At 39.9% G+C, this 22,770-nt stretch overlaps 1 protein-coding gene across 1 annotated transcript in view; it reads right to left on the bottom strand.

Annotated features, from left to right (window-relative positions):
* Positions 1-8,523: 8,523 nt before the first annotated feature.
* LOC102308864 (visinin-like protein 1) overlaps positions 8,524-22,770 on the bottom strand; it is a 23,340-nt gene continuing 9,093 nt past the window's right edge. Inside the window, exons 2-4 of the mRNA XM_005942588.3 lie at positions 12,282-12,455; positions 9,164-9,379; positions 8,524-9,083 (exon numbers count right to left, since the gene is read on the bottom strand). Of these exons, the coding sequence (XP_005942650.1) occupies positions 8,886-9,083; positions 9,164-9,379; positions 12,282-12,443 (576 nt within the window). The 5' untranslated portion in view covers positions 12,444-12,455 and the 3' untranslated portion in view covers positions 8,524-8,885. The remainder of the gene's footprint in view (positions 9,084-9,163; positions 9,380-12,281; positions 12,456-22,770) is intronic.

The raw sequence follows: 22,770 nt of genomic DNA, 5'->3' as shown, positions 1-22,770 counted from the left end.
AGAGCAGAGCTGTACAGTACTCACTACTGTTTCTGACTCCTCATCCTCGCCCTCTCCATTACGTCACCTCTTCAACCTCCTCATCCACTTCAAGTTCTCAACTTACCAAATGGTCATCTGCTCCTTGTGAACTCATTCTATTGTAGCCTTTCCCTTAGTGTTATTTAACCTTTGCATTAATACATTTTGATCCAAGAAATCGGTGTTGCTTACTCCTTCTTTAACACTGTATACTAGTCAACATGTGGTGGCCAGTGTTCTAGTGATACCTGGACCAGTGATCACCCTTTAACTGAATAACTGGACATATGGCTGATGGGAGACAGAGGATGGAGGGACAACAGCTGAAGGAGTTTTCTTCACAACAGTCATAATAGGGTTTTTATAAAGCTGAATATCATGTTATATTAGAAAACCCTAACAATGAGACAAGTGAGTTGAAGGGTTGATGCCAAACTCTTAAGTTTAATACGTGTGTGAATATTTCAACATGTTCATGCTCTGTCAAACTATCTAACACTTGCAGATGTTGCAGTTATACTCTGTAATGTGAGCTGGACTTATAATGCAACTTGCTGTGAATACGTATATTAAAAAAGCACCAGTGTTGCTCTGTCAGTGCTAGTATTTATGCTGAAAGGACATAGTAGCTCTTTTTTCCTCTCCTCATCCATTCCGGTGCACTCAGGGCCATCCGTGCACAACACGACAGAAAGTTCCTTGGCAGGCCGGTCCATCTAACTCAGGGTTGTCAAACATAAGACCTTGGGGCCAGAATCGACCCGGGAAGGACTCCAATCCAGTCCACTGGCTTTGGAAAATGTGAAATGAAACAATGACCTTTGCGTGGTCTTTGTGAGGACTTTCTTTTAAAATGTCACCGACATGCTGTTAGGACCTCAAAGCTGACTTGGCTCACAGCTCCATCTGGTGGCTGCTCAGCAAACTGCACCCCCCCCCCCTTCACCGTGACCTCTATTGCTGCAGTGTGATTCACGGTTTCTCTGCTGCTCACAGCTTGTGTGTGTGCACATTTGGGCTGTTTGGCTTTCCACTGAGCTGAAGCCTGATGCAACAAGGCTCAGAATAGATTTATATCGATCCGTGATGGATGGCTAGGGAATGAGAGATGGAAAAAAAAAGGGCCAAGTAAGTGCAGTTTAAACCGAGGAGTGAACCAAAAGCAGAGAGCTGATAATATCGCTGTGATGGGTTTCTGGGGCTTCTGTCTTTATATGTTTCCACAAATACAGAGTCCTGTAAAGATACAGGCACTAAAACAAGCGCATAAAATGTGTTGTTTTTGTGTTTCCAGGTCTTACAGAGAGCAATCCGAAGCTCAAATCTCATGAGTCATTTCATCGTGTTCCATTATTTGTCCTCGCTATCCAGCTGAGTGAATGAGAGTCTGCGGATACCGGAGGTGACATTAATTTTTGGAGTCCTAAAATTTCCATGCTTATGCATCAATACGTGGAGTGAAGTAGCGTGTTTTGTGTACTCGTATCCCTGCGCTTTGGCCTGGGCACGGTTACCATGAGAACAGCATGAATGGTGACATCACTGCAGCAGTGTGACATCACTGCTAGATGGTGACTCATGCTTATGTTGTGTGTGAGCATAAGAGAAAAATGGAAGAGAGAGAACGCTGAAATGTATGAAGATGCAGTCCGAAGGAAACACCAAAACAAGAAGTCACTCTCAACATCCACGTGTTTTATTCTATGTAACAAAAATAATGACATTGTTTTTGTTCTAGGAGTCTAACAATATTGAAAACAAAAGAAAAGCAAAAAGTTATCCAACTGGACAATCAGACATTTATGTGAACATCAAAGAGAAAGGTTGAATTTAATTAGATCACACAAAAGAGCACAAATGAGCCTCCGTCAAAATGAAGCATTTATATTCATGTCACGAGCTCGGTGTGTACGTGCCTATTACAACCGCAGCAGTCATCACAACGCAATCCTGTCCTTGGCACGGCTAGCTTTCAACGTATTTTTGAGTTGGGCATTGCATGACAAAGTAACCACAAAAACAAAAGCCTCTTGTGTCTGCAAATCTCAGGGCTGAAAGTAAAAGTGGCTCCCCAGCTTCGATGTGGGGCTAATTAGGATGGACGGTATCTAATCAGCAGCGGACATCAGCACACTGTGAAGCCACTTTGCGAGCCAATCTGTTCTAATCAAAGCATTTGACCGCATATTGGTCAATAGAAAATTGGATGATTAACCAAGCTGATGACAATAATGTAGCAAGTCAAAACAACAAAGCAATAAGCACCAAAGCAGATAGACTGTGCGGTCCTGTAGTTCCTAACTTCACTGGTTTACTTAAAAACAAATCCAAAAACATCTTCCAGAGAAGACAGACAATCTAGTTTGAATTATTTTTGTGTATCAGCTTTCAATTTACTCTGACTGCAATTTTCATTTTGAAAAATGGGACAACTGAGTTGGAAACTGAGATTTGGTTTACTTAAATCTGCAGGTTTCATTTGCACTCGGGAGCCTTATAGTTGCAATGACAGGTTTTTTGGATGTTGGTTGCAACATCTCATTATTGCAATACTAACACGTAGTATTATTGCCAATAAAGTTGCCATGGGGAAGACTGTAGGAAATACTTATTTACAAATACCCAGTGTACAGTTAGCATAAACTTAGAGCTAGTTTAGTGCTAGTATTTGAATGTTTAGATATCTCAAATACCAGCAGCAACATCCTTTAGCTGGTTAACAACACCAGTCTCTTCTCCAAAGTTCCCTTAAACAACATTGTTTACAATCTCTAACCTATGATGACTAATAAAGTTTGCAATTTGGAATGTAAACTCTGTAGGTTAGCTTGTTTCTTGACTAGCAACTAGCTAAAAATCTCTATATTCTGGGAGAGGGATGAGAGCTAAAGTAAAATTCACTTATAGTTTTTCCAGTTTTTCCACACACACACACACACACGTACACACACACACACACACACACACACACACACACACACACATATATATATATATATATATATATATTTATATATATATATGCTGCTGAAAACTTTTAAATAAAAAAGCATTTTGTCATAAAAAAAAAACGTGATGTCATTTATATGTTTTAAATATTAAAGTCCACATTGGCGCCTCTTTGCAGACTCAAACCAATGACACAAGCCGAGAGAAACATGTTCATTAATTTCAGATTTCTGCACTTCTTTTGAGAAAAACACAACTTTATCCATGTTTAGCATTTGATCTTCCGGCATGTTCATTACATCATAAACAGAGACTGTACAGTAAGGTGTGGCATTATATTTTCATCCACTGGGTGACACTGTGACACAGGACTATATTTCTTAATCATTCTTCCAACTCACACACCTCTCCTCACACCTTCAGGTTCCCCCTGCTCAACGAACTCCACATATGAGTGTAACCTGTAGAACTGCAACTGTAAGTTAACAAAACAACATGTCCCATGTTAGAGACAGCACAGTACATACTGAATATATACCAGCGGACCACAAAAGCAAATGTATTATGGGGAATAATACTCAGTGATTTTTACAAAGTTAAACTAGACTGAGGCATCTCTTTTTCCACAAATGATACAAATACAAAACACGTGAGCACTCGCGCAAATGCTGCATATACTAACCTCTTTCACACACACTCTCTCTGTCTCTCTCGCTCACGCACACACACACAGTAGCTGTTTCATCATATGAAATTAGGTCTAAGCTAGTGGTACATTTACATATATTTGTTTATATTCATAAATACGATTACAGTCGTATTATAATGTACATGTAAGTTTATCGTTACAGTATCACACCACGGACGCTCTTTCTGTAGCTTTAGGGAGGGAGGATGTTGAGAAGGAGGAGGTAATCTGATTGGCTGGCAGGACAGGAACACAATATTTTTGTGCAAAAGGTGTGACTGGAAGAATCGAGACACTTCTAAAGGCTTTCAGAGGTGCTAAATTGAAAGATGCTGTCATGCTTTTTTTTTTTTAAAGATATTATTTTTGTATTTTAAAATTTAAGACACAAGGGTTTAACGATTGTTTGGATCGTGATGTTGATTAGATTGTAATTTTAGCTATTGCACTTTGTTTGATCCTCTGGTTTCCAACCATTTTTTTTAACTAATAAAAAGGCCACTGTAGTATTTACTTCCTTCAATAAATGCAGCTCGATTTCAAGACTGATGAATCAGCCACTTAAACTGATTCACAGTTAAACTGTGACAATAACAGTTTTAAATTTTAATGGGGGAACATTTATTGTCTCACTGAGATTTAAATAAGACTGATACCACTCTCATGTCTGTGCACCACTGCAAACACGAGTTATCTACAGTAATTCCCCTCCTGGCTACCTGCTTTCATTCATATTCACTTCAGCGTTTTGCTCTCTTTCACATTGATTTTAGATCTAAGCTGAGTTCAGAAAAGTTCCTCCCCCCTCCACCTATTATCAAAGCGTTTCCTCCCTGACATTTAAAGAGGAAGAAGACAAAAAAGGGGGGAGAGCAGGAGAGGGGATGCCTGTTTCAGCTTTTAATGTGAAACAACAGTGAATCATGGAGGCAGCTTTGGCCTTTCTGAGAAATACCGTTTGTGTCATAAGGTCTGCAATTACCGTCCTGATTATTCCGACTCCATGCTGCTACACTCGTTCCTCCTGCAGCTCAAATTGCTGGTCTCAGAAAAGGATGTTTTATATCAAGATGCATGTTTTTTTTTTGTTTCAGTCAGGACTATTTTAAAAAAAAGATTATTCCCAAATAGAGTGATTTATATTTAGCAGTTGGGCTCTTTTCTCAGGATCTCCTATCCTTCCTCGCGCATTAGTGGAGAGGAGCAACAAGACCCTTGGTACAGAACAAAGCACACAACATTGACATGGCACTAGTGTTGGGCTAGAGGTGGGTTGCAACTTGCTGATGTAGCAGCAACAGTAAGCAAGCTAAAGGTACTTTAACAGCCAACAGAACATGCTAGATATTGTAGTTTCAGTCCATTATTAGACAAAACAGTGCTCACAAACCAGACTTAACAAAATCTAAAGTATTAAAATTAAACTTGTTAATGAAATAACGAATGAAAGAGCAGCTGAATTTTACAGCTGTTTTTCTCAGGGTGCTCTGACCCCATGTTTCCAAACTATTATTTATATCAAAGCAGACCCAAAAAGGTCCTGATTAAACAGGTAAGCAAAGATTTGGGATTTTTTTACTCTAAAAAACAAAAAATACCAGAGGAAGTTATTTTCTACAATGATTGTAACCATTAAGAGTGATAATTACAGAGAAATATGCACCAAAAAAAGAGCACATGCATATTTCTGACAGTAAAAAACCCTTGCCATCAGAGAGCTAATAGAAACCATAAAAATACCTTATATTTCTACACATGGTAGCAAATGGCAGGCTGATGTAACTGTCAGCTGTCAAGACATTATTGCATAAAATAATTATAAAGCAGGCCACGAAGGGAGCACCTGCTCAAAAAAGGTCTGATTATATTATCTGGAAGATAAAATTAAGTTTAACTTGATTATTAACCTTTTATGAAAACATAATGTATGTTAACCTTTCTGATTACATATTGATTTTTTAAATCGAATGTGGAAAACTTTTAGACGCAGCCACAAGTCACTGAGCAGTACATCAGTATGCCTCACCATGCTGAGACTCAAATCACCTCCCTGCCTCATATTTAAAGAGTAAAGTTTGTGGACACTGTGCTGTAATGTGTTACAACTGCCATATAACTGGCTGTGTGTTTGGCTGTAAAAGGACTAATGATTGCTGCGGCACATTCATGCACAAACACCTGCACACAGGGTGGTTTGACCTGGCTTTATGAAGTGTGTTTACTCTGAACAAACATATACTAGAATTCATATACACACGTAGAGACATCACAAAAGACAAACAACGGAGTACCTTTCATTTACACAACTCTCTCTCCCTCTAGCAACACATTAAATCTTTCTTAATGTTCAACTGGTCCTTGTTGGTCTAATATAAGACAAAACAGCCCATAGAGTATATCATCTAAACATGGGCTGTTGAGCTGTTGGCAGAGCTTATACTTGGATCTAATTAGATATTAAAGCAACATTTTAATTTTTTCACCCACTTTTTTTAATAAGATTTAAGATTTTTCACCCACTTTCTTAACCACTTATCCACTGAGGTTTGTGGGAGGACTAGAGTCTATTCCAGTTATCTTAGGGCACACCCTGCACATGTTGTTAGACTATTACGGAGCAAAAACATAGAGACAGACAACCAGTGACACTCACATTTGCACCTACGACCAACACAGAACAACCACTGACTGTGGGAGGAAGTCAGAGTACCTTAAGAGAAGCCACACAGGATGGCCCCAACAGGAGCGATGTGAAGTGCTAAGTACTGCATCACTATTCACACTGTGCTCATTTAATACCCTTCTAATGTCTCTAGGGTAAGCTGGGGCCATGCAACACTTAGCATAGCATAGCAAAAAGACTCAGGGGCAGTGTTGCCAGCTTAGCGACTTTGTTGCTATATTTAGCGAGTTTTCAGACCCCCTTAGTGACTTTTTTTCCAAAAAGCAACTAGCGACAAATCTGGCGACTTTTTCTGGTGTTACTGGAGACTTATGACGACTTTTCCACGTGAAAGCACGTATCGCTCTTACTCTCAAAAAGTAGCGGGTGCTGCCGTGGGCACCTCGCCTTTGGCGGCAGGTAGTCCTCACGCAGCAGTCCCCCTCAGCTGATGTCAGAGCAGGAGATATTCACCCCTACGCTACAAACTGCAAATGAATCACGCATGAGTGAAGCCGCTGCTTCCCCCCTGCCCCCTTCCCAGAGCGGCGGTAACTGTACATTTTTCTTAGGAATGATGTTTTGTAGTTCATTGATTTAAGAATCAATGCACTACAATAAATCCTTCCAATCATTGCAAACTTAGAATTCGAATGTCCTTGCAGAGCCTTAAGTCCATCTTGTACATCTGTACAAGTAACACTTGGAAACCAAAGCTAGGTAGCCAGCTAACCACCTCTGTGTTAACCATTACTGCAGATATTCATGTTGTGTATTTGTGCTTGGGACCCAGCTAGTTAACTGTAGCTTGCTTGCTTACTAATATTGCCACTAGCAAAATAAGACACTTTAGTTTTTTGTTATCCTAATATGGAGTTTGTGTTGTATTCTATTTCGTTCTAAGAGTTGGTCATAAAACTGCAACCAGGCTAGCTGTTTCCCTGGTTATCAGTTTATATGCTATGCTAAGCTAGCATCTCTTGACTCTATAAGAGGTCGTGTCCAAATTCATGGACTGCATCCTCCTGAGGCCGCATTTGTAGGCCGATTACGTCACAGCGACGCGACGAAGGCTGTCCAAAATTGTAGACTCCTCCGAATGCAGCTGACCAATGCGTCCTCATTTTCCCCGAATTTGAAGGATGGGTCGGGTGTGTCCTTCGTGGCCCACCATATCCCAGAATTCATAGCACGGTTCAGCCAATTCAAGTTTTCAACAATGGCGGCCAGTACTAAGTTTTTAATCTTATTACTCTTTCTGAGTCACAAAATAAACTTTTAACATATTTTCAGGCGAGAATGTAGCTGTGTAAAACTTCAACTATCTGTCAGAGCACTTTTGCAAACATGTGATATCCTGATAAACCGATATCAGGATATCACATGTTTGCAAAAGTGCTCTGACGTTTTCGGAGACGTCTGTTACCCACCACCTCGATAGCTAGCCGGGAACTCGAGGGTCACTGAAGCCGCCGAGAACGACAAAATCCCGGCACATCATTTTCAGATCACAGCGGTCTTTCGCTACTCAGGTTAAACGTAATATATAAGTCACTTAGACAACCTAAAAATTTTATTGTTTGGCTTTTTTCAGTGTTTTATTTGTTCGTGAGTAAATCGGTTTGGCTGAGATTAACGTTATTAGATTAGATTAGATAAAAAAAAACTTTTTTTAATCCCCCGGGTGGTTTTCACACAGCTGAATAAACGTCAAACAGAAAACCGATTAAACAGAAGTGTGAGAAGGTCGAGAATTTACACCAGTGTCCTGTTATATTTTAGATAGGAAGGAGCAGACAGCTGAGTTTATTAAACTCCACCGAGACAGCGGTGACGCAAATCTGAAGGCTAGACTGTCCAATTTTACGTTTACTTCCGGCCTACCCGATCTTCTGAGGACCCGGCCCACGTAGACTGTGAAGGCCGGGTCCTCAGGAGGATGCAGCCCATGAATTTGGACACATCTATAGTGATGTCAATATTATTAGTTAGCTTACATAATTTGGAAGTAAGCTACTTTACATTTACATGTTGTAAGTCTTGAAAACAGTGTACATGTTACACAAATAAAAAAGCAGATTAAAAAAAGATGTGATCTTTATACTTCAGTTGTGTTGCAGCCTTGTAATATCGCACACTAGGCACAGAGCCTGACAGCATGAACATCTGAGTGAGACTATTTCCTATGTAAATCTGTATTTTATTTCTTTGATCTGCGCTAAACAGAGCTGGAGGGATTTCCACTTTCCACAGATCGGGCTGAATTTATAAAGACGCTCAGCTGGAGTGAAGCAGAAGTGCTTCAGGAGAGCTGCACAGCAGGGCAGCCTGGATAAAAGAATGGCATCAATCAGGGGTCCGTGTTCCAAACATGGCTTATTTCCAGACATCACTACCTCAGAGAAAGGGAGAAAGAAAGATTCCCTGCCTCTCTCCTTCTCCTCCTCCTCTCTCTAGCAGCATCCCTCCCTTTCTCCTCCTGCTTCACTGTTCTCTCAGCCTCCTTCCTTCTCTAAATTCAGTTCAACTCTATTACCCTTGCTCTGTTTCTCCACCCCTCCCAGTCTACTTCTGCATGTCACACTGCAGCAGTAGGACAATGGAAGGGTCGGATTTGGCCGCCTCTTTAAACTCTTCCAAGGTGATCTCATCGTTCTGGTCCTTGTCCATCTTGGAGAAGATCTTGTCTACACGCTGCTGAGGGGTAAGCCCGTCCTCGTTCATACGCATCATGATCACTGTGCCTACCATCTTGTAGATGGCCTGCAGAGGGCAAAAAAGGGGAAATAATGCTCGATTTTGCCTTAAATACAATTAACAGTTTATTTTTAACACAGACACACCTCGATGATCTCCAGCATCTCCATGCGTGTGATCTTTCCATCTCCATCTAGATCGTACATGTTGAAGGCCCAGTTGAGTTTCTGCTCAAAGCTACCCCTGGAGGTGATAGACAGGGCGCAAATGAACTCTCTGAAGTCGATGGTCCCATCGCCATTTTTGTCAAACGTCCGAAACGCATGTTGAGCAAACTTGGAAGCATCACCATATGGGAAAAACTGCAGTTTAAAAATGAGAAAAACAAAAGTTTGCAATGAGACATTTGTGGCATTGGCCACTTTAGGTTCAACTGTTGACTGTTGAAGTATATACTATCCTTGATGAATAAACAAATGCAGTACAGCATGGGTGCTGAAGACCATTAATGTTACTTTAGGGTAGAGTAGCATTCATCTCTCAACCAGTACTGGTACTGGTATATTCTCTTTGGTACCAGTACCAAATGATACCCCTTTTTTTCTACACTGTACTTGCTCTGAAAACAACGGTGACAGTGTCAGGTGACAAAAGCTTACCCATCATGTAATTTGCAATTGACTGATTTAATCTCACTGTTTACTTGGTAGAACCAATATGTTCAGTACCCTAAAAAATACCTAAAGGTTTAACCAACCCTACATTCCTTACTTTAGTTTTACATTATTTAATGTTTAAAATCATGCATATTTTTTTCTAAATTTCAATAAATAAATTTGCTGTAAAATTTTGTATTTGTGTATATTTTTGGACACAGACTCATCTTTTTGAGCTTTAGCCAGTGCTGTGTATAAAACATTAAAAGTACTAGCATGTTACTTTTACGGACTAATGCCAAAGTAATGTAACAACTTTCTCCAACAAGTAAATAAGCAACATTAGGGCTGTGCAATATGACAAAATCTCATATCCCCATATAAGAATTCTATCGTCCCGATAACGATATAAATCACAAAAATATAACATTTTCTGTAAATTATGTGAATCTCGGGCAGCTCGACTTGCGGGAAGTGTTTCCAGCTGCGCGTAGTGTACCTGGTGTCGAGTGTTTTAACCGATGCATGACACTATACATTTTTAGACATAAGTTGTAACGGCCGCTGTTTTCTTTGTGAGTATTTATTACACGGTGTGCTGCGGGGAAAAGCCTGTTCTAAGGTTTGAGTCTAAGGTTTATTTTTTAGCACCTGGCGGCTCTTTTTTACTTATCATCCGTAAATAATCTGCTCTTTCACGTGATTCTGTTTATTTTGAAAAGTCTCAACAGGATCTTGAGCTTTATTGTGAAAGGTTTATGTGGAACATAAACAAGCGGACACACGATGCTGTTACCGTCGTTGTTGCTAACCACAATGCATAAAACAGGCGCTTGGCCGTCAGTAGTGTGGTTATATTAAATATAAGAGAAAGAGAGAAAGAATAAATTAATATAGCCACTACAGTGACCATCAAAAGGATGAAAAAATGTTGCCGTAAACCGTTTATTTTGCTACACCACGAAACAAACGATAACATAAAATGAAACCATAGACATTTTTATATCGTCATCTGATATATATCGTTATATCAAACAGCCCTAAGCAACATACTGCATTACCTTTGAGAAAAGTAATGAGTCACATCAAATACATGACTTTTTTTGGGTAACAAGGCCAACATTGTTTTAGCTATATACCGAAACCTATTTAAGTTAAAGGTAGATCATGAATGTGGGCTTAAAAGCACATCTCAATGAGTAAACTCATTCAAAGTCTGTTACATAGACAGATTTGGGCTATGATGATAGTGTAGTACTTTTGTCTGGACGCCACTGCTGTAATCAAATGCACTCTCAGCATAAGTAAAACAGACATCCCTAAAGCTCCATAACAAGACAAGTCCATCAGAGAGACAGCAGGGACATTAGGAGTGGGTAAATCTCTATTGTGGAGTATCCTGGGTGCAGTAAAACCACCATGATAAAATAATGTAAAGTGCAAGTGCTGGACATCCACAGAAGACAAACTTTATGGAGAGCCACAGGATCCTTCCAAGTGAAGAAAAGTATATTTTGTTCACTTCTTGTTTTGTTCAGTCGTGTTCATTTAAGTTAGGAGGTTGATGTGGTACAATCTGTAAGTGCCAATACCAAAGCTAAAATTCAGCCAAATGCAGCAGAATTAATAAGGTGTCACCTCACAGTAATGACCCTTTGACAGCGATTCAAACAAGCTGGATGAAACCCACGAGTGTTTGAAGGTAAAGGAGTTGAATATTTTGCAGCGGTCAAAAGAGTCACCTAAACTCAACCTGATCTCAGCCATAAATTTAAATTGCTGAAGACAAAAGTCACAGAGCCCCAAATATACAGTTAATGCAATACATTACATTCAACAGCTCAAACCTGAAGTCTGCACTCAACCCCTCATATACATAAAACTCTTAATATGTTTCACTAAACTGCTAAAATAACAAAAGCTGTCAGTGTTTAAATACATGGACTAAACTGTACATCAAACTGACATACTGAGCAGCAATTACAGCTCTGATTTTAAGCATTAATTGCTTGAAAATTAGCCTCATTTCTTTTTTTTTCTTTGGCCACGTACACACAAAGTGCAATTTGCAAATACAGCATTTACCTTTCCAGCACTGACTAAGAACAAAATGTTTTTTAAAGGGTGTCGGTAGCTGGCTGTAAGAGACCCACGGAAGACCTGTTAGCAATGACACGCTGCTTATTAAAGGATTTTTTTCCTCCTTCTGCCAGCAGAACTTTGGAGAGATTATCTGTACAAACTGCAGTTGTTTTCTGTGCCCTTTAAAACCGAGTGGGAGTGAATGAGCCTGAGAGGATATGCAAAATTGATTTAAAAATATCTTTTCCCCATCCAACCAATGAAAAATCAGCAGGCCTCTTTGCGGCACTGTGGCATTTTGAAAGCTCCAAATATTTTTGGAGGCAGTTTTAGGCAGCAACAGAGGCATTAATACAGGCTCCTCCTCCTTTATGTGCACTCAACAATTGATTAGTCAGCCTCAGTAACAAAGGCTTTCTATGTAACAGCACAACAATGCTATGAGTCATCTCAGATGTAACTTTTTTTCTTTATATAACTATGGGGAGAGAATGAGGAGGCAATGGTTGAGACGGCTTACTCTCACCTTGACATAGAGCTGCTGAAACTCCTCCAGGTTCAGAATGCCAGAGGGACAGTCTTTAAGGAAGCCCTTGTACCACTGCTTGAGCTCTGCCTCATTGAATTCAGTGCTCTTGGTCAGGTCATCCAGGACCTCTGGAGCCAGCTTGCTGTTGTGTTTCCCCATGATGCCTCACCTCTGTTGAAGAGAAGCAGAGAGAAAGAGAGAGCGGGAGGGTGACCACACAGGTGATGCAGAAACAACAGCAATAGCAGTGATGCCCCTGAGCACTTGCAACAAGCTCGGTCTCTGAGGATGGATGCAAACGAGGAATTACTTACACACAGCCAAACTCAGAGAAAGCCCTGCTGCCTTCCTGTGGCTTTGCCTGTCAACATAAATCATCTTAGCATGGCGCTCTGTCACACAGTAATCGTTTATTTATATTCCTCTTGCTTAAAAAGTTTATCATTATTTTTTAAGACAATTTGATCCCATTCATCTTAGTGTGTCTTACTATCTAAATATTGATATTATTCCTGTTTGGTTTTAGATTTAATGCTTTGGAACTTCTGCTTTTAGTTTATATCAATGACGTTTAATACTCTGACTTAAGTTTAGATCAGAAGCCCTGTGAAGACAGGTTTTGGCTTATCCAGATAACTTTACAGTTAATCCTACGAAGGTGGTTCAGTTCTAATCAGGATAATTTGCCATGGTAATTTATGCTGTGAACCTAACCTGCTCTAGAGCAGATCTAGATTAGGGATCAACATGTATGAAATCACTGACTGATGACCAATCAATTCTCCAGAAAATAGCGTCACCATTCCTGGTAGATTCCTCAGACCTTTATGCGTGAACGGTAAGAAGGTCTAAAGTTCTTAATATCGTGTTTCCCTCATGAGCATCAGAAATAAATGTTGGCACCAAACAATTTTACAACAATTTTAATGTTATATAAGCCTTAATATCTGATCCTAAAACAGAACACCTACACTATATTTGCTCACCTTATATGAAATTTGTATTATCAATTAATCACCAGATTAACTGAAGAACTGTGGCATTTAGTTCATCCTTTTTACACCCGTCTTGCATTTTACTTGAATATTTTTATGCTCCTTAGAGATTTCTATCAACATTTGATAACATCTCTGGAGTAGGTGGCACTCAGGGATCATTTTCTGTGGAAAAAGAGTCATATGATCCGTGAAAGGCCCTTTTGTGATTGGTCAGATGCAACCCTTTGTGAACGTGCAGGGGAAACCTGTGTTAGCTTAGTGAGCTGATAACCAGCTTCGTGCGACCACTTGATCACATGACTCCCGACTCCTGATCACCAGGAGTTAAGTAAATTTAGATAACAGAAATGTACCCTGAATAAAATCACTGCATAGTATAGGGCACCTACTGAAGTAATAAGGCAATTCAGTGTTGTACAGGCGGTAAATCAACAAAAAAAGCCCCAAGGCTCTGCTTTGGGACCACTGCAGTTTATTGTTAATTAGTGCTCTCCCAATATTACTATTACAACCCAATATTGCGGTAAAGCATGTAATACACATGGCGGTCCATAGTGTCCACACTTTGCCTGTCCAAAGTGTTACATGTACCCGCATGCAGAAGTTGCAGGAAGCTGCAGTAACAGCAGAGGGATTTACAAGTATATGCATTTAAGCACCTAGCTTAACCATTTCTGCTCACCACCAACTTCTTGGCTTTAACCTCCTAAGACCCGAACTCTTCCACGGCATGCATCTTTTATTTCTCTTTGATATGAATGTAAAAACAAAGATTGACCAGATTTTTTTTTTTACCTGATTTTTGTTTTTTTAGAAAAATGAGAGCCACATATAAGGATAGTCGTTTAAAATTTCGATAGAACAGTAGCAGTATAATGTCCTCGTAAGTGGATATCAGGCCCTTGTAGAGCAAAATTGAGTATTTTGGTCTAAATAACCCAAAATGTGATGTCCACATATGTGGACACCATGTCCTAGGAGGTTAAATATATTATCTCCCCCTGATGGTAATCCAAGTTCTTCATGCAGTAATGCAAGTTCTGCATGCATGTCTATTACCTGTTCTGCAGTGATACTGGGTTGGCTATTATGTTTATATCCTGAATTAAAAAGAAGATTTTATTAAATTTGTAGTCAATCTAACCACTTGCAGCTGTCATTTATTCTAGCCTCAATTGACCTGCTGAAATTTAATGCTAACAATAAAGCAACAGAGATTTGCACAATATATGTGTGTATATGTGACTTTAGCACTTAGTTCTAGCACTCTTAGGAAACATGCAGCAGATGGACGCATTTATATGCCACTATAAAGAGTTCAAAGAGGTTGCAGACAAACAAGGACTACCAGCAGCAGTCCAAGTGTGGAGTTAAAATCCGTGGAGACCCACTTAAGAGGTAGCTAATTATGTTGCTGTTTAATCTATTTGTCGCAAAGCACTTGGCAATTATAATATTTGCATATGCACTTTATAAACGGTATTAATTCACATGTGTGGGCCTCTATGGGAATACACAAGAGCTGTCGGAAACCAAAATAAACCCGTCCACAACACAGGAAATACCTTAAAATTGGTCTCGTCATTGACACATGCTGAATTCAATTATAACCACTCCACAGGTTAAAGCTATTGAAAACTAAATATATTCAAAGATGTCCACAGTGCACAGTAAATGTAGAGAACTGCAATAAAAGGATAAACATCAACCTTATTCAGTTTAGTGTTAAGGCTCCTGCTTTTTATTATCTTCTCCGGTTCCTCCTCTTTGACAGCAATAAGAGGATTCATTTTTGCTTTTTGACTTGATAAGATGACGGCTACTCCATCCAAAGCAGGGTAACGCTAAAACAACCTGTCAATTATTGGCTTCCACTGTTGCTTTTTCTCTGTGTTACAGCACTTTTACATGGTCACAGGAATACACTGTGCCTAATCCTTAAAGAGTACTTTTTAAATGCAATTCATTTGTTATTCTTATTTGTTTTTGTTATGTAATCATTTATTTCTGGCACCGTGACTGTGTTCTGAGTCAGTAGCAGGACCCTAAGACAAATAAAACAAGTCAATGGCAACAGATTAAATTGATTTAGCTGAGCAGCTAAAGTGGGGGTCAGTTGCAAAGTGCCTTGCAAGGCAGCATGAGCTGCAGTCGGGCTAAAGCATGCATTATATATGAATTCCCAATAGAGAAGGGTATTAGCTGAGCCATCAGCTTATGTGAGCTAACATGGGGATCAGCTGATTAGCGACTGAGCTAAGCTTGATTGGCCTCCTAGAATAAATGCTATTCTCCACATGCTACTAAAATAAGTTAAGTAAAAGTGGACATATAAAATAGAAAAGTTGTCGTCACCAACAAGGAGACACATTCAGTAAGTGGAAATTACTGCTAGCGTTCTGTTTTGACATTTCTCTACAGTAATGTTAGCAAGAAGATAGCATCCCTATTTATATTGACTATGCATATAATTTGTAAAACCAAATTTATGCAAATGATTAAACTGTATTGTTTGTCTAGCAAAGTTAGATTACCGTGTACAATTACGCAGAAATGTGTAACTAACTGAAGGTGGTTTCTATGTTAATGAAGTACTGAATAGAAAGTTATAGCAGAGGAAATATATAACAAACATATACACAGTACTAGAGAACTTTCCATTCCCGTAATGACTGATATCATTCTGCAGTACCTCCATGATCACCTAATGTGAGCTAAGCCCATGACAGCATCTCCGCTATATTGGCCATAAAATGGCCCATTACTCCCATCACCGAGCACATATTCACACCACAGAGGACCACTGCAGTGCCTTCGTGACGCCATTCCTGACTCATGGCCCTGTCTGACAGTTTTCACACTCTGACACCAGGACACAGCCAATACTGCCACAGCCAAGTGGCCACAAAATCCTCAGAGTGTGAGGTCAGTGTAATGGCTGAAATATCATCCTGTCTTACTTTATAGCAGTGAGTCATACAGGAAGAGGCCGCTGAACCCCAAATCACTGCAAACTGCAGAAATATTTTAGACTCTGCATAGCTGTGACAAGGTGAAAGTGCTGTAGTGCAGAGAAAAAGTAATGAGGGACTTCAATAGGTGACAGGTTGTTTTAGCATTACCCCGCTTTGAAAAGGGTGGCTGTCATCTTAGCAGGTTAAAAAGCAAAAAGGAATTCTCTTAACAGCTGTCAAAGAGAAAAGGAAGGCTGTAAAAAGGATTCATTATTGTAGGAGCAATTGAAGACACTGAGGTGTTATCACAACCTTTTACTGCTCCTCTCTACATATACTCAGCAATGCAGACACCTTTGACTTTTTTAGTTTAGAGTTGCTTTAACCTTTAGAGTACAACGCCAATTTCACCAAAATTGGGACAGTGTATGATATGTAAACTCTCATAAACCTGCGTTTCATTTACACAGAATGTAGAAAACATACTGAAAAAAGACTTTTAAAGAAAGTATAAGTTCATTTTGAGTTTGAATGGAGCAACGTGTCTAAGGGCCACCGTGTAGCATTCTCTCTTTTATTAACAGTACATAAACATCTGGGAACCGAGGACAGCAGCTGCTGGACTTTTGGAATTTTGCTCTGTCCTGATTTCTAGCTGCTCCACAGTCCTGGGTCACATTTTAACTTATTTTGCATTTCGCGATTCTCAAATTGTTTTCAATCTGAAACCCCTGGACTGCAGGCAGTTCAGCACCACTGCCTGCAGTCTCAGTGGCTCTTCTACTATAATGCCATGCTGTTGTAAGTGATGCAGTATGCAGTTCAGCATTGTGTTGCTGAAATATACAAGGCCTTCTCTGAAAAAAGGGTCATCTCAGTGAGAGCATGTTTCTCTAAAACCCCGTGTATACCTATCAGCATTGATGATAGCTTTTCAGAAGTGCAAGCCCACAGATTCCTCCAGATTCTTTGAATCTTTTGATTATAATAAGCACTGTACATGATGATATATTCACAAGAGATACTGAAGTCTTCACAATGTTGTGCTAACGAACATTATTCTGAAACTGTTCCATGATTTGTAGATGCAGGTTTTTGCTGATTTTTAGACGTGTTGATGAGCAAATTTTTTTTTTCTTGAAACAGCACAATATTTCAGCTTAAACACGTTGATATGTCCATTTCCATAATTTTCCATTCAAATGGACGCTCTGCACACTCTGGTCATATATCACTGTAGGAGTGCAATGGTGTTTATTTATCTATAACACAAAACAGGCTGTCTGGCGTTACCATCAGCTTGCGTTGCTGTTACCAAGCTGGCAGTTGGCTGTTACTCTGAGCTCATTTGCATCAGCCAGTAAAACTTGAGTAAGCACAACAACTAAGAATAGCAGCGATAGGCAATGCACAACATAAAATGTGAAGACTGTTAACTGACAAAAAACAGCAACAAAAAAACAAATTAGCCAGATTATTTCAGTCCCGTATCTCAAATTGGCAAAACGTTGCAGTAACACTCTGCAGCTAGCATGCTCAGCATGCCCACGTTCTCTATTAAAAGCTAGCTCAAGCTATCTGTTTCCTTTTATAACATTAAAAATGTTGCAGCTAAAACAAGCATAAAACATGGTACTGCAACTGAGATACAGCTTAACATGAATAATAGGTGGTGCTTGTGCACTGCTCTCACCTGAAACACCTGAAAGTAACGTCTGGGCTGCTCAGTCATAAGTGATCCACGCTCCTACTGCCATCTAAAATTCAGTACTGCCTTGCCATTACATTCATGTGAGAACAGGTGAGTTTTTCCACTGTGTGCAGTGATGCAAAGCACTTTAAATAACAAAAACAAGTATTAACAATAATAATATTAATTATGTAGGGAGCACTGAGTAATGCAAACAAACTGACAGAGATCTCTGCAGCTTATAATAACCTTCAAAATATCCAGGTCAGCACACACAGAAACCTTTAATTAGCTTCAGAAAAGTAAGGTATAGTCAGTTTGGTGTTCATTAAATAAATATGCACACTATTTCTTAACGGTCTGAGTCTAAATGACTCAGTGTTTAATTGCGCAAATGTGTACATCACTGACTAAGGTAGCAAAGACAACAAAAAACAAGTTATGCCACAAGCAATTGATTTTGAATTGTACGCTCCAAGGCGCGCACACACACACACAATCCACAGAGTTGGAGTGTTGTTTCTCAGGTCCTACTGGGGAAGATGAGCTTTTATCCCTCTGTTAGTGAAGCAAATGTAGCAGATAATAGAGTTTCCAGAGAAAGACGGCAAGAAGCAAAAACTAGTCAGTCGAGCGACGACGCTGGATTCTTATTCCGTCTAGAAGAATCAGAATATATATGGCTGACAACTCACAAAAACAAACAACTTTAGGGTTCACTGTAATCATTTCGAGGTCGGGTTCTCGTGTTCTGAGCTCATCCTACAGAAGCAGAGATCTAATGGGGCAGAGATTTCAGGAATGGACGTTATGGAGAGCTACAGTGTTTCTTTTTTCTTAGGCCGTCTTTCATTGCAAATAAGTCAGATTTCTGCAGAGCCAATGTGAAAGACTGAGAACACAGATTAATAGGCGTCCATGTCCTTTTTTTGTTTAGTCTGCCTTAGTTAGGCTTATGTGAGGGCTTAAGGCTGTGCCATTTGTACTTGAAGAAAGAAAAAGGCGATCATAAGAATGCATGAAATACAGACTCCACACCCCGGACTCACTTCCCACTTAAGTGATTTAAAAATGTCTGCTGCTGCGGTCAGCTGCTCTACTAACTGCAAAATAACTGATCAATCAAAGATCGGTGCCTGGCCCAAAACAACACCTGTGCCCATCAAACACAGAGACAGAAACACTGCCGCAAAAATGGTACCAAATGTGGATTAGGATGACACAGCTGCACACTGAGACAGAAATCGTTACTCTTCATCAGCATGTTAAACAGGAATTACGGTGTTTCCTAGACAACTAGTTTGTGATTGTGGCGGGTAGCAGGGACGGGGGGAGTGTGCATGTGCATATGTGCGCCTGAAAAAAGGTACAACAACATTTCCTTAAATAAATTAATAAAAATTTATAATTGTGACAATAAATAACAATAAAGTATTCAGCTGCCTCTCCAGTCAGTTCCTCATCTTGTAATCTGGCCAGCCAAAACTTTCTCAAAATATCATTAGAATATAATTATATTATACTAATTACAATAATAATACGCAGTGTTGTCAGATGTCTCCTGCATCTTTCCAATCCATGCAGTTTCCTTTGTTGTTACTGATCTGAGGTTAACAGACCTACAAAGGCCACATTAGGAAGTTGGAGGTGTGGCAGTTGGAGAATCTTTAGGTTTGGACTTTAATTTTCTGCACTTTGTTTGGGCTTTTTTTTTGCTGAGTGGCTCCTAGACGTTGTGGCTGTGTCACAAAGGTGATGCACCAAAAAAATATTTTGTGATTTATTTAGTTGCCAGCTGATTAATGTACTCCTTAAAAGTCTGCAGGGGAGACACCCACTTTTCAGGAAACCCTTGCCACTTACTCTCCAAGCTGTAACCAGTACCGAACAATGTTCACCTTCACAGTTGCGACTGAGTTCCAATCGACACATTTCAAAACCTGTAACTTTTACTTTGAAGTGGAGCAGTCTGGGTTTGTGGTTTGCATCATCGTTTCACTGCAGTTTGCAGTTTCCACCCTAGTTTCCAGAGAGATGGAGATAAGTCAGCATCTTCCATGCAAACTACTGGTTACTGTGGTGACCTGCTAGTAACCAAAGCAATTGCAAGGATGATTTCACCAATTTCACACTAGTGACTGCCAGCAACCTGCAGGAACCACTCACTAACTTGTAGTGGAATATACTTTTTATCTAGCAACCGCTGGTTACCAGGGAGTCACTTAAAGAAAAAGCATCATCTGCAGACACAAGGTGAACCAAACAACCAAATAATTTTCCTCAACGTGCTAAACCCCCATGGAGAATGTCATTAGCAAGCAAAGACAATGCTCTTTCTAAATTTTCAAGTCAGATCAATCAGTGAATCCTGAATCCAAGATTACCAGTTTCCAGAGGGACATAATAAATCCTTAACAACCTAAGAAAGGATCCTATTCAATGAGAAATCAGCATCACCTCCTAATGTACTAATATGAGTATGTTTTAATGCCTAAATGCTGCTGTTTCCCTCTAGTGTACAGCCCAGAAAGTCAGCTCTGTAGCTCTTAGCTAAAAGATCAGTTGGTGTGGCAACATGCTGTTGTTCTGCATGATGACGTCTTCGACATTCCATTCACGTCAACACACAGTGCAAACGCACACGCAGACAGACACGCAAACATGTCGGCTTCAACCACAGACCTATTAGGTCTATCACACACTGACAATCTTACCCTTACAGACACTCACACGCTGACACGAAAATGACAGAAGAGAAAAAGGAGAAGAAGAAAAATGAAGAGGCTCCATATAGAAAAGACTGGAGCGGATGACTTAATCTGGATTCACACTTCTCAGAGAGAAGACAACAGACAGAGAGAAGGAGAACCACGGGGAGAGAAAAGGTGATAAAGATGGGAGGATGGAGAGAGATGTGAGATGTCAGGCAGATAAGAAGAGCTTGTAGAAAATTGTCCCAACAGCCATTCAAGAGAGAAAGACGTGTTTCTTATTGAGTCTGAAGGGGCCTTAATGCATGTTCATTCCAGCTGTCAGACTGATAGTAAACACTAAGTAAAGTGACCATCAAAACAGTGAAAAAATATTGCTGTAAACAGTTTAAAAGATCGTAAACAAACGATAACATAAAATGAAACGATAGATGTTTTTATATCGTCATCCGATATATATCGTTATATCGAATAGCCCTATGTCAGAGTAGTTGTTTTATGCAACTAAACTGGTGTACACCTCAGATTTACCACTAGTCAAGTTAGAAGTGTCTGATGTTGCCCCAAACAGGATGGCGCTGTCACAGTTCTGGGTCATTTGTGTGTGTTTTGATAATATTTTGTATTATGGTTTATGTTCAGGTTCATTTATAGTCATAGTTATTCTATTTTGGAGTTTCTTACAGACCCTGTTTAGTTCTTGGATTATTAGGTTCCCCCTTGTGTCTTTGCCCTGTGTCTCTCTGTGTTTATGTGACCGCTGTGTCCCCTCTCGTCTGCTGTTCCTCCACTCCTCTCTCAGTCTTGCATTCTTTCATTTGCTGTTTTATTGTGAAGGTCATATGTTCCATGTTCAGTGTGTTTAGTTTATCATCCCTGGTTTCGTCATGTCTAACTTGTGTCAACTGTGTTCCCCATGTGTTTTCTGTTCCCTCATCATTGTACTGTGTATTTAATCCTCTGCCTCCCTCCGTTCAGTGTTGCGTTCTCCCTCACAGTTGTGTGTTTCCCCGTGTTCTTCCCCATGTTTTTGTTATTATTTTCCATTCTCAGCAAATAAAGCTGTGTTTTGAGTTCATGTTCCGCCTATGAGTCTACGTTTGGGTCGTACACTGCCTGCTGCGCACAGCCGATTCGTGACAGGTGCTGCTATGCAAGGCAAAATGCCTAGATTTGGTACTCTATGTATCCAATGCTGAAATCAGCTACAGCTGCCTGTACCAGCACACCTCAGTCAAAGCAGCCATGCCAATGGAAGAATAATAATAGAAGAATTTTTATTGCAATAGAATAATATGAAAAACATTAATTCACCCAATATTAAAACCAATAGTCATTTTGTCCTGCTCTGTAAACATGCTTTTCAGTGTTGTTTAGTTGGGCGTCTCTATGGAGACTGACTAGCTTTGGGAGACAGCCTCCAGTGGTCATTCAAGAAACTGCAGTTTTTTAGTTTTCAGGTTAGTGAAACTTTTTCACCCTTCGTGGCTGCCAATTGTTTTCCCAAAAAACAGATTTATTTATTCATTTACATTTACATATAAATGTTTTTTTCTAATTCTCTTTTGTGTTTTGATCGCTCTCTTGCTTCACTTAAATAAAGGCAGAGGAACCTTCAGTGCCTGCATTGACCATATCATATGGGGATGCTGTTTATCGTGCCACTGCAATACTTTATTTGAATTCACACAGTTCTTCGATGGAGTCCAAATATTTTTCTTCACAGACACTCAAGAGACTACACACAAGGAACAAAACAAGGGTGAATACACAGTCATTATGATGAGGCTCATGCGGGCTGGCTTTAACCAAACAGATCCCAGAGGGGACAATGTGTTGGTGTCCCAGCGACTGAAAATGATTAGCTGGCAAAAGCTGTAATTGAGTTGGAAAGGAAGCAAAAATGGCAAGCTGGGCTCTCTTACAGTCTTTAGTTTTGTCTGTGTGTGTGTATGTGTGTGTGTCTGTGTGTGTGCTCAGTGTTTGCAGTGGCAATAACCTTTGTGAGAGTGGAAAAAGTACGATGGACCGTAGCAGCAATAGAGGAACAATCAATCACATACCAGTCCAATACCAGCCTCCCTATGAACTGCACGGTCCAGTGTGTGTGTGTGTGTGTGTGTGTGTGTGTGT

Source organism: Haplochromis burtoni, unplaced genomic scaffold, assembly GCF_018398535.1.
Source record: "Haplochromis burtoni strain Fernald_Lab_line unplaced genomic scaffold, NCSU_Asbu1 Contig_340, whole genome shotgun sequence".
NCBI classification, from domain to species: Eukaryota; Metazoa; Chordata; class Actinopteri; order Cichliformes; family Cichlidae; genus Haplochromis; species Haplochromis burtoni.
This window is presented reverse-complemented; position numbering and strand designations above follow the sequence as displayed.